Raw genomic sequence first — 12597 nt, forward strand, 5'->3', positions numbered from 1 at the left:
GCTGTCTATCTCCCCTCCCGAGGAGATATTCAGCTCCTTAGGATCCAAAGCAAGACATTCTATTGTTTGAAAAGCCCTCCCGTTGCAGATTTTGGTCCGATTTTACTTCTCTATATCATGACATTATAAAAACTTAAAAGTTTTATAACTGGGAGCGATAACAGAGCTCGAGTAGTCCAGCAGTTTTTAAACACTTTTTTTTTCAGGTGTGGAAACCTTTTGTCCAAGTGGAATCCTACTTGGAAGTGTGAATGGGGAAACTAACTGCTTTGGCAGAACAGATGGTCATCTGCGCATGTGTGTGCACACAGCCATCAACCCCTCCCTTCAGTGTCTCCTGTGGCCACTCCATGGGCTTATTTGTTAGTCTTGTTAAGAAAATAACCTGAAAATAGGCTGGTAAACCCAATATTTTGCAGACAAGAAAATTGACGCTCAAACACTTAAGATGTTTGCTTAAGACAATGCTGCTGTATCCACAGAACTAAGATCTGAATCCAAGTCTCAGAACGCTTAGCTCATTCTCACTTATTCATACATGAGTGGCCTCTGTTTACACATCTCATATGGACCAGGCACTGCTTTAGGCAGTGGGAACATGGCAGAAATCTAGACAGGCAAGATCCCTGCCGTCAAGGAGTTCACGGTCAAGATGTTACCATCCAGTTTCTTTTTGATGGTCTGAGCCCTTGGAAACAATACACACACACACACACACACACACACACACACACACACACACACACACACGACACTAACAAACCATCCTGGACAACTTCTTCTGCATTTGGTCCAGTTTGCCCATGACTTTCCAAATGAATGGGCTCTAGGATTCAACTCAAGGCTATGCACATATTTGGTAATTTTAAGGTGACCTTTTCTTGACAATATTGCAAATTATAATTTTTTTCTACCTCTGATTTTCTTTTGGTATATTTGTGGAATATACCCATGGCTAGACAACCTGTTTCATGTGTATCAAGAGGATGGAAATACCCGTTCAGGTGTGTAGGATTTTAAACTGTAAATGCCCGCTGGGTTGAGTTTAATGGAACAGCCTTGAGCAACATACTGGGACTTGGGGTGGATGGACAGAGAGTGAAGGGCATATAAAGCCTTTCCTTCCTGGCCCAATCTGGGTGTCCAGCTCATTTCCCTCAATTCTTTCCCAACCTAACTCCCTGTGCAATGTGCGTGTAAGACTGATGAGTTTCCCCCCAAATAAATAGTGAGCTCTCCTGCATCTGGATTCTTTCTGCTGTCTTAAATGCTCTTTCTCGATTTCCTGCCTGGCATCCAAGCCTACTCATCTTTCAAGGCGTAGTTCCAACATGAGCTCTCCAACTTCTCTGATCCCCGCCCCCTCAATCTCTGAGCAATAACCAATCACTTCCCCCTCTGAACTCCCTTACCACCTGCTTCTCCTTCTCTTGGAAGCTTAGTTCATCACAAGGGATCTTGTATGCTCTTATGCACCTGACACACCCTCATCACCTGGGAAGCTTGTCAAGAGCAGACCATCTTCTCACCTGAAGTGGCTGGGAGCCAAGGGTACCCATCCAGGGAAGGCACACCTTGGGAGGCACAGGCTGGAGTGGTGAGATGCTCGTTGGATTGCCCAGCTCAGATCCAGGCTCCCCTCGTGACACATGTTTGACTTGGAACAGATTACAGGCTTCATGCCGTTCAACCAGAACCTGCAAATAATAAAACCCAGGTCGGGGATTGTGGTGAAAATTATATCCGGTAATTCGATTATTTGTTTCTGTGAGTGGCAGTGAATGGCACATAATAGATGTTGGCTGTTTTTTTTTAATGGGTTCCTACTTTGAAGGCATTTTCTCCTAGACAATGTTTAGGTTCAGTCATATTGAAACAGTTCAGTGGAAAAAAACGGACAGTCAGTCCGATTCCCCAAAGACTCAAAGTTACAATCCTCTTTTTTGCCATTTAGGAATCAGGGTAGACAAAGGGAAAATATCTCACAGGAGAGTGGTTTGACCTTAGTTATATGTGCATATCGAGGCATAGGGTAAGAGGTGTACTAGGCTTGAAACGAGCTGTGCCCACCAATTTGATCTTGCCCCTTGGCAGACTGGAGCATGGACATGTCTGAGGTTGGTGATGGAATTAAAAAGCTCTGGGAACACATTTTGTCCAGAGGCCAGAGGGTAGGCATCTCAAACTGTGCAGACTCAGCTCTTTGGGTCTTTTCTACAAGTAGCACAAAATCGCAGAATGCTTGCTAACTGTGATTTTAGAATTTCTACCTGGTGGACACGTTGCATTCTGTCCTTGCTAGGACTTTGTGTTTCCTGCAAGTCAGTTTTCTCATCTGTCTGATAGGACCTTTTGTCACTTGCCTGTGACTCTCACAACTTTTACCATATCAGCATTCTGTTCATGCCATTATTTATTTACTATTTACCTTTAAGTACACTTTTTCTTTTTTTTTTAAAACAACTCTTTTTTCTTTTCTTTTTTTTAGTAGACAGGAACAGGGGAAGCAAAGCTTTATTATTTATTTATTTATTTGGGCGGGGGGCAGAAGCAGAGGGAGAGAGAGAATCTTAAGCAGGCTGCACACCCAGTACAGGCTTGATCTCACAACCCTGAGGTCATGACCTGAACCAAAATTAATAGTCAGGTTTTGAACCCACTGAGCCTCCCAGGTGCCCCTAAATACATTTTTAATCTAAATAAAGGTATTTGTAAAGGAAACTGTGTCATGACCTGAATTCAAAATCATATACAGAAGGTTACTTTAAATATAAATGCAATGAAAACAAAACAAATTGTTATTTGTAGAAATTATTATTACTCAAATATAACTTGATCCCAGTGTTTGACATTTCAGCTGCAGAACACATCCCACGTTTGGGAAATACTGGATCTTTCCAAGTCCATATTCTATTCTGATTGATAGTGAATCTAAAGATAAATGAAGAAATCGACCTAGGACATTGCCTTTTGAGTGACTGAACTTACTGATAACTTAGTACAATTCTATGTGCTTACTGTTTCTAGACAATTCAATTAATTTTTATCAGCTCTTTGTACCCAAGCATTCTATTTTTTCATCACGTAAAAAACACCTACCAAAACTTGCCTTGTGTGTCTCTTCACATTTTTAAATTCTCATATTAATGAGTCACCATCCATTCTTATTTCATCATTAATGTCATAAAAACCAGTAACTACCTCCCCATCCACTTGGCTAAAATGCGCTGTTTGTGTATATCTCGGTGCTTACACTCTCATCCCCTCTGGAGCCCCACCAAGTGCCTCAAACTGTGGAGTTGGCCCTTCCCACTCACCTGTGCTTCCCCCTAAGCCTCTGGCCCAAAGCACTGGCTCAGGTGTGAGGCAGGTGGATACCCACCTGCTCAGGGAATCTTTACTCCTATGTGCACAGGAACTACCCAAGAGCATTTTTCTTAAACGCAAATGTCGGGGCACCTGCATGGCTCAGTTGGTTAAGCAACTGCCTTCAGCTGATCCCAGAGTCCTGGGATGGAGCCCCACATCTGGTTACCTGCTCAGTGGAGAGCCTGCTTCTCCCTCTCCCTCTGCCCCTCCCCCCACTCATGCTCGCTCGCTCTCTCTCTCTCAAACAAATAAATAAATAAAATCTTTTAAGTAAGTGCAGATGTCTGCTGTCCCCACCTGACCCCTGCCTTCTCACCCCCACTGACAGAGGTCAAGTGTGGATCCTGGGAATCTGAATTTATTGTAGCTTCCCAAGATAATTCTGAGGCACGTAACCTCTAGACCACTTTGTGAAGGATGACTTAGCTTGTGTTTTTCTCCTCTTTCCCCTTTCCTCTTCCTCCTTCTCCTCCTTTTTCTTCTGGGACACGGGTAATTTTAAGTCTGTTTCAAGAACTGTTAGTGTTAAACTTCACCACAAAACCCTTCCCTCCACACAGATGACTTGCACACATTCCCCCGTGGACAGAATCCCTGGTTTGGGAGACAGAAGGCTGTTTACAGCACCGGCCCCACTTCCCATCAGCCGACCCCTGCCCCTACATTGACCTTCTTCCTCTTCTGATATTGAAATGAGACTCTGTACTCTCCTTCCTAGGGATTTGGGTTTAAGATTAAATGTAGGAAAAGATGTAAAAGTACTTTGTAAATTATAGAAGATTTGACTAACATCATTAAAACAAGAAACTGCACTTGAAACTCGTGTGTTAACATGTCAGAGGTTCCTTCTCAATGATGTTTGGCGTCAGGGATTTCAAGTGGATTTCATTTGAATTTCATGCCAATGTTTCTGCTCAAGCATATGTTTGAGGAGAGACAGTTGTGGTCTCGCTGCATTTTAAGTTGTGGCATCTCGGCTATCCAAGCCTATCCTACCCAGATCCACTTAACAGCTTTGCAATGTAATTTCACAGATTCAGAAATTGAGGTCTTTCAGATTCTTTAATACAAATCCAAAAATTACCCTCTCTGTGTTTCCAGTGAAACCTCTACCCTCCCTACAGAATATAAAGTATCAGATACTAACAATAGAATATTAAAAGCCAAATTCAAGCAATTACCCACAGCTTTGGAGAACAGTCCCACACACAGCTGGTGCCCAATCAGAAAGTCTGTATCTGTCACCCACCATCTCTGCTCCCATTGGAATCAGAATGTCAGAGCTGCAGAGGATCTTCGAGATAATCCTCCTCCTCGTGCAGCAAGTGGGGAAGGTGAGGCACATGAAAGGGAGTAAGTCATAAGAGGACGTGTGGATGAAAGCCAAAAAGGCCTTCATTCCTGGGTCCCTGCATGCTGGCTTACCGTTCGCGTCGCTACACCCTGCACATTCAGGTAGCCTGGATTGGGAGTGGCGGACACCCAGCAGGGATTCCATGGTCAACTCAATCTTTATTTGACTCCCCAGCAGGATTGTGTGAGAGAGCCAATGCAGCCTTTGGAAACATTTCTCAAAGAGCCTCCTTCATTCTTCCCAGCTGCTCTGGAGCCTTCCACATAGCCAACTCCATGGCTCTCCTCAGCCCTGATCTCCTGGCGTGTTTCCTATCCTCTGTCCTCATTCTTGGCTATGTTTTTTCACCCACCCGCTCTCTCTGACTCTATCCTCCCGACTTTTCTCCTGCCTTTTGCGAAGCTTTTTTCTTTTTCGTCTTTGTCTCCCTAGTTCCGCATTACAAAAAGTATATGGGCCACTTGGCAAAGATTCTCTTCTAGGGAGCAGGGGGCTTCGCGGGGATGAGTCTTGCGTTAACATCCCAGACACACTGCGTTTCAGTAAAAGGGGGAGCCACGTCACCCTGCGGGCTCTCCCCCAGGTGGAACAGACATGGTGTGAACCTCTGCACAGGCCTCTTTGACCTGGGAATGTGTCGCAGTGGGACAAGGAGATGCTAGAGACCTACCAGCACCTGAACATGGGGCTTAGCTATGCCAGTTCTCGAGAACATGAGTGACCATATATTAGGACAATTAAGAGCACAGACTTTGGTATCAAAAATGACCAAAATATAAGGTCTGATCCTACTAATTTTTAACTGAGTAAACTTGGGCAAATTATTTAAACTCTCTAAAACTTAGTTTGCTTCTCTGTTAAGTGGGTATAAAATTCATAGATTAATGCATATAGTGCAGCATAGTATAGTGTGCCTGGCTTATTTTTATTATTGCTAATAATGATAATAATAAGTAGATCAAAAAGGAAAACTGGCCAATGGGAAATGAGAAACACTATGCTTTCCTCCCTCCTTCTCTTCCTCCCTCCCTTCTTTCCTTCCTTCCCTTCCTTCCTTCATTCCTTCCTTTTCCTTATTTTTTTCTTTTAATAGATATATTCAGTGATTAAGTCATGCCAATGGGGGGTGGCATATAAAGACTTGAGGCTGCATCTTGAGTTATCTGGAGAACTTATACTTGAAAATAGCATGGAAGAGGGAATATATAGCCAAGGATGAATCAAAAGCTATGTTCAGAGCAAGTAGCAAACCCAGAAATAGTTAGATCTCAATATTTAGGAAGAAATCTTACATATTCTATTTCAATAAGAATAGTCTTCCAACCGGAAAGATGAGAATATTATAGGGAAAAGGTTGCTGTCCAAGATTCATGAAAAGTATTTAACTGTCTCTGAGCCAGGGTGTATTATCTCGGGATTAAAGGAATTGGTTGATAAGATCTCTGACTGGTACTCTTTCGAGGGCGGGGAAGAGAAGGCAGCCTGGAGACCAGTAAATATTGCCCCAGTTCTTAAAAAAGACTGAATCTAGACGCCAGAAACTATAGACTCATAGCTTGAAATAGACCTTACCAGTATTCAAGACAGCAGCTATTACACAAAGGATTTGTGAGCCAAAGAGTCAATGTTGTTTCATTAAAAAAACAATTTATGCCTCATGCCAACTAATTTCATTATCAGGACAGATTTATTGCATGGCAGTGACATTTCAGCAAGGCACTGGATAAAGCCTTCCACGGGTGGGTTTATTCTCAGGCACACCAAATGATGGCTATTTACTGGGAAGGCAGTCTGTGCCTAAAACAATTCTTGGTTTTAGCCTTGTCCTAAGCAGTGGGGGGGTTTTTGTTATTGTTTTGTTTGTTTGTTTTTATCTTGACTGAAGCCTGAAGACCTAGGAGGCAGATGGCACCAGGCTGAAAGATCTAGGTAGCAATAAATGATCTGATCTTCTGTGAGCTTATGAAACCCTTGAAGTCTGGTTTGAATGGGTGCTAAGTAATATCTTGAATGTCGCAGTTGTTACGATTTAGAATGATCTCAATTGACTAAAACCTATAAAATGAAATTTATCTGAGACTAATGTAATGGGTTGTATTTTGGCATAAATAAATAAAATAAAATAAGATTAAAATAAAATAGGCTGCACCGGTGTAATAAAGCACCACAGGCATGGACAACTGTTTGTGTTAATAAGATACAAATTGGCAACAAACTCAGTGTAAGCCAAGAACATGTTGCCATTAACAGGAATGAATTTGGTGTTGACCACATTCATAGAAGTAAACCAAACTGATGATGAAATGTACATGATACAGACATGACAGGCTCACTGTGTAGATTTGTGCTCTTTCCAGGTGCTGTGTTTCAAGAGATAATCATAATAAGGATTGTTTTCAGAGGACAATGATCATCATGGGCAGTAATCCGGAAACCATAATATATAATGAACCATTAAAGAAAATGGGAATGTGTAGCCTGGAGAAGAGAAAAGTTGGGAGGATGTAATTAGCAGAGGGAAGAATTTTAAGTGAGCCCAGAGGGCACAGTAGTTTCACTGGGTTGAAATCACAGTAGGAAGATTTTGGCTGAACATTATTAAGTTCTCCTAAGAACAAAGTTGCTCAAAAATAATAAAGGCCTGGCGGGTCACTGAAGATTCATTCCTAAGTAGGGTCTAAATGACCACCCATCTGCATGGCACGAGGGCCTGGTGTGCACTGGGTGGGCCCTTTGCTGAGATCATCAGGGAAGTCCGTTCCAAATCTAAGGTACTATGATCTCCCCTCTCCAGGGATGCGGTGGAGTGTGGTGGCCAATGGGAGAGTCACTGCCATCCTCCAGCAACTTCTTCCTTGGTGGCTGCTCAGCCCGGTGACCCTTAGTCCCTGGGGCGGTGACTCAGAAGACAACCATCCTTCGGAGAGAGGGCAGGTTCTAAGCTGCTGCTTGTGTGGGACCGCTCCTGCCATTCTCTCCAGCACGCCTTCCGCAGGGCAGCCACGCCCACCGGGATTTTCTCTGGGGCTCCAGCAGGTGGCGCTGGAGGGACTCAGGGGACAGGAGGCCTCGTCTTTCTCTGGGGTTTCTCTTCCAGAGATCCTCTATGAAGGGATTTTTTTTTTCATTTTCCAGCACTCCCTCTTCCTGGCGTCTCACCCTTGTGTCACACTCTCTGTTGTCCCCAATATGTCCCCTTACTGTTCCTGGTTTGTCTCTCTCATGTTCCAAACACCATGGAACTCACTGTGTCCTATCTCAGTCATAGATGTCTTCAAATATGCCTTCTTTGCTGTGTCTGCGCACAGACATTGTCAAAACACATCCTCCTCGTGCCTGTCTTGGTCAGAGCCATGTTCCAAAAGCACACATTTCTTGCTTGTTCACGCCTGTTAAAGCCATGTTCAAACTCCTCGTTGTCTTGTCTCTGTCTTGTTCTGGGCCAGATCCTGTTCTGGGCCAGACGCTAATACGCTTTCTTCCTGGTGTTTGGGTCCAAACCTGCATCCTCCTGGCCAGCCCCCGTGTCAGTTGCAGATCTCCTGCTCACTCTTCCTTGAGGCCAGTTCCAGTCCTCTTCAGGACATACTCCATTTACTTACCGTGGAAGAAATGGGGGCAGAGATCTATCTGAAAACAGTGTCTGCGGCACCCTTGGAGCTTGGCCAGAGACAGCTTCCCCCAGTGCCGTGGCCTCGGGCTCTGCTGCTCCGAGATGCTTGCTTCCTTCTTGGACTAGAACCAGCATCATCTGCTGAAGGGCCTAAGGCAGGGCCAACAACGTTGTAGTGTTTTTTAAAGACGTTGGAATCTTTCCCTTGAACTTGTGGCAAAACCCACAGTAGCAGCTTAAAAGCCTTGAATCTGGCCTTGTTGCTCCCAAAGGAAAGAACTCTTGGCAGCTCACACTGGGGAGAAGTGAACCTCCTCACTGCACGTGGAGGAGGGCTAGACTAAGCCGTGTCTGGGGAGGGAACCGAGTGCTTGACTTGAAGTCAAGGACCCCAATTCCAGCCCTGGCTCTGCTCCTAACATGCTGTGAGATCTTGGCCTACGCTCTTCCATTCCTGGACCTCACTTTCTACATCTGTGAACTGAAGTTCGGACTCCGGGATCTCCAAGATCCCTTTCTGGTTCTAGGACCAAGGATACTGCTACATCCCTCAGCTACCTCGAAAAGCCCATGGCTTGCCTGCCTTTTGACTTTGTTTCAAAGGAGTCACCCTCCTCATTTGGGCCTTCTAGACTCTTGATCTTGCCAACTTTGTCCTTCGAATTAACCAGGAAGTCTTTTAGTCGAAGCTGAGGTCCTTGGCTCTTACCAACTGCCCCAGAGTAAAAGTCCCAGGGAACTAGACACCGCCATGTCCCAGAGCCATGTAAGGTTCTAACAGTGATCCTGGCTGTGACTTGATCGCATCTCAGGACTTTATCATACTCATTGTTCCTGCTGCTTAAGACATGTCAGTTACCATTTCTGCTGATGTCGACTTTAGTTCTGGAATTGAACTGGAAAGGAAAGAGACTGAAATAAGGAAAAAAAGATTGTCCTCAAACCGTTTAAATGCCTAGAAAACCACAAAAAAGCAAACAAAAAAATAACAAAACCCAAAACAAAACAAAAAAAAACATCTGTCCTGCAAAAGCTTAATTTTATTGGGGAGAAAGTCACGGCTTAGGGAAGGGGAAAAGCCTCTAAAGAGAAATATTATTTAGTACTCCTGAAATGCGGTTGAGACTTACGGCATCGTGCTGAAACATTCCCTGTCTAGGCTGGAACTCTCGCTGACCAGTGGAGATCAGATTGAACTGGAGATCTAGTCTCATCCAGGACGAAAACAGTTTATGCGAGTCCTAATGGGCTAATGACTCTGGCTGGACCAATCTCTTTTGCTTTTTCAAGTCCGTGTTTGCCGACTGCATTCAGGCTTAGGGGACAACCATCATCTTGAGGACGGTTCTTTCTTAATACAAGGGAGGCAGCAACAAAGTTCTGAGTCCCAAGGTCCTGAAGTCAGCAATGGGCCCCAAACTCTCTGCTCGACTTGACATGCTACCTGTTGCCTCTATGAGCGCGAGGGAGAGATGGATGTGGTAGAGAAGCACCAGGGGCAGTGAAGCTTTGCTGACTCTTGCTGTGAGACCCTCAACCTCTCTGGCCTCTAAAGAATCTCTCTTGGCTACTTCGCAAAGTTGTTGTGGAGATAAATAAGATAATTTTTGTGAAAACATCCTGTAAATCATAAAATGCTATTTTGTATGTTTATCATTACTTTAGATTACTTTGGATGCTCCTGAGCACCCAAGGACAAAGAATTTCCTCACCAAAATGTGAACCAGTTTAGAGAATGAGCTTCCCATGTTGAAAAACCATACCAAGGGAGCACGTTTCAGGGCTTCTTTCTTCCAAATCCACCCCTCCTCGTTTGGTTACCGCACACACCCACACTGCAAATTTATACAGCAGAAACATTCTCATTTGAAGGGATATTGTTGTTCTTAAAGGAGTCGGTGGAGGGAGATGGTGACCACAGGCTAATTTGGGTAATAATGAGCCTTGATTTCATGAAACATTAAAGTCACATGACAAAAATTCACATGCCTGTTTGCCATGAAAACATTTATTTCGAGAATAAAGACCTGGGTCATCAAAATGATCCCCACTCTGTAAATGTTATAAATATATATATATATATATACATATAAATTCTGTGCAAATAAAAACTCAAACATGGATTATTTATGAACGAGTAGCTGACAAGACTGTTACAGGAAGAATCTACTGAGCTACTGAGCTACTGAACCAGATAATTCTAAAAATTGTTTTCTAATCTGATAGCCATGTAAATTATTGTTAATTATGGTTTAATATTATTTAGGCACCACCTAAATTTTGTTTACATTTTCAATAAAGTAGAATTAGAGTGGGGCCACTCCTACAGTTTATAATGCCCTAAGTGTCCTGTATAATCAACATGTAATGTACATATGTGCCTGTTATAGAGAACATGGAATTTAATTATATAATTTTAAAGGATTGCAAATTTTAGTGATGGTTGTATCTTTGGTTTTATGAGATTATTAGTTACATCTGTGATTTATTGGAGGCTGAAGCTTTGAAGGTACTGGGGTCCCTCAATCTAATTTGTCTCTTTGGAAAACACCCTTGAGTTTATGTTGATCTGCTCTTGATACGGTTCCCAGGAATGCATTCTGGGAGAAACAGGAATTGACATAGTCTTGCTTTTGTAATAGATAAATTCTCTCTATTTATTGATAAATATTTGATAAATTCCATCTGTTTATGCATTCTGTACTTGTTTATATAAATTACATATTGAGGGAAATCTTAAGTCTCAAAATTAATAACTGAATTTTGAAACACAATAAAATGCCAAAGTCAATCCCATGCCTCAGTTTTGTGGAGCTTCTCTGTCACTTTGGTAGCCCAGCCCATCTCTTAGATGCTTTGGTGTTTGAAGCTAGAGAATTTCCCGTTTCCAGCATCAGGTTCTCCGAAAGGTGAAGCCAGAAGCCCAGGACCCTTAAATAATGTGCTTCTACCTGTCTGCCTGCCTGTCACCTTGGTTAGGGCCTCATGCCCTAGGACAGATGCCTCTGAGATGGCCATCCCAAGAGCAGAGGATAGAGAAGGTTCCGGCCCAGCCACTCTCAGGGCACACACATTCGAGGCATCTGGACAGTTGTATATCCAGAAGTCTTGGATTGAGGTCATTAAGCGTGTGCTTCCTGACCAAAACCTTTTTTGGTATCATGAATCATCCAAGAGTCTGGAGTCTAGCTCCCTTACCCTGGAACCCCCGGGAGGTTAGGCCTAGAGTAGGTGTTTGTGAAATCCAGGCTCAATCTCTTCTGAGTGTGGGGCAGTGGAAAGATGCCATCAGCATTCAGGGCACGGTACTCATGTCAACCCTTCTGTTTCATCCGTGGAGCCCCCATCATCTCACATATAAAATGCAGGGGCGGGGGATAAGAATTAGGTTTTCAAATCAAAATCCTTTCTTCATACACAAATTTTCTGGGAACCCCATTGCACATAAGTCAAAGTAGGATGGGGAACAGGTAGATTTGGATTCCCCATCTCTGCTCATTAATATTATAATAATGACTATGTAATAATTATAATATATTATAATGTTACAATGTAATATATTATCCATTCTAATATAATAATTATATTCCCGGATAGAGCCTTCTTTATAGCCTAAAACCCTAAGCAGCTGGGCCGAGGTTTTTCTTCCTTTTTTTTTTAAGATTTTATTTATTTATATCAGAGAGAGAGAATGAGTGCACAAGCATGAGGCAGGGATGAGGGGGGCAGAGGGAGAAGCAGACTCCCCGCTGAGCAGGAAGCCCAATGCGGGGCTTGATCCCAGGATCCTGGGATCATGATGTGAGCCAAAGGGGGACGCTTAACCAACTGAGTCACCCAGGTGCCCCTGGGCTGGACTTTTTCTTCTAAAATCTCTGATGGTGCTTGGTTTCCCCCCTTCCTTAGTTTTTATAAAGCGTTCATAAGACTCCTATGAACTATTTCTCCAGGTGATTTGTCTCCAAATCACGCCTGTCCACTTACTTTCAAAACTTCTTCCTCCATACAGAAAATGCCCCATTGCCCGAAACTTCTTTCCTAAAATGAACATCTGAGACCCCACCCCTGTGAAGCATCCACTGTGCCCAGGGGAAGAATGAACCTCAGAAACCTGATTGACTTAGCCTTGGGCCCCTGTCCCCTTCCTCGCTTTCCTTCCAGATTGTCTTTCTTCACTTTGGAGCCAGCCAAAGTGAAGAAAGTCTCTGGACCCATGCAAGGAAGAGGAACTGCTGTTGATGAAGTACTCACTGTGTTTTAC

The 12597-nt window shown here is 43.5% G+C and overlaps 1 protein-coding gene across 1 annotated transcript in view; it reads left to right on the top strand.

The window, feature by feature from the left end:
• LOC111141197 (5-hydroxytryptamine receptor 4) overlaps positions 1–7503 on the top strand; it is a 48745-nt gene extending 41242 nt beyond the window's left edge. Inside the window, exons 5-7 of the mRNA XM_022493604.1 lie at positions 6404–6466; positions 7273–7284; positions 7473–7503. Coding sequence (XP_022349312.1) covers positions 6404–6466; positions 7273–7284; positions 7473–7503 — 106 coding nt within the window. The remainder of the gene's footprint in view (positions 1–6403; positions 6467–7272; positions 7285–7472) is intronic.
• Positions 7504–12597: the final 5094 nt, after the last annotated feature.

Source organism: Enhydra lutris, unplaced genomic scaffold (genome assembly GCF_002288905.1).
Source record: "Enhydra lutris kenyoni isolate GAN:26980312 unplaced genomic scaffold, ASM228890v2 scaffoldscaffold5, whole genome shotgun sequence".
Lineage (NCBI taxonomy): Eukaryota > Metazoa > Chordata > Mammalia > Carnivora > Mustelidae > Enhydra > Enhydra lutris.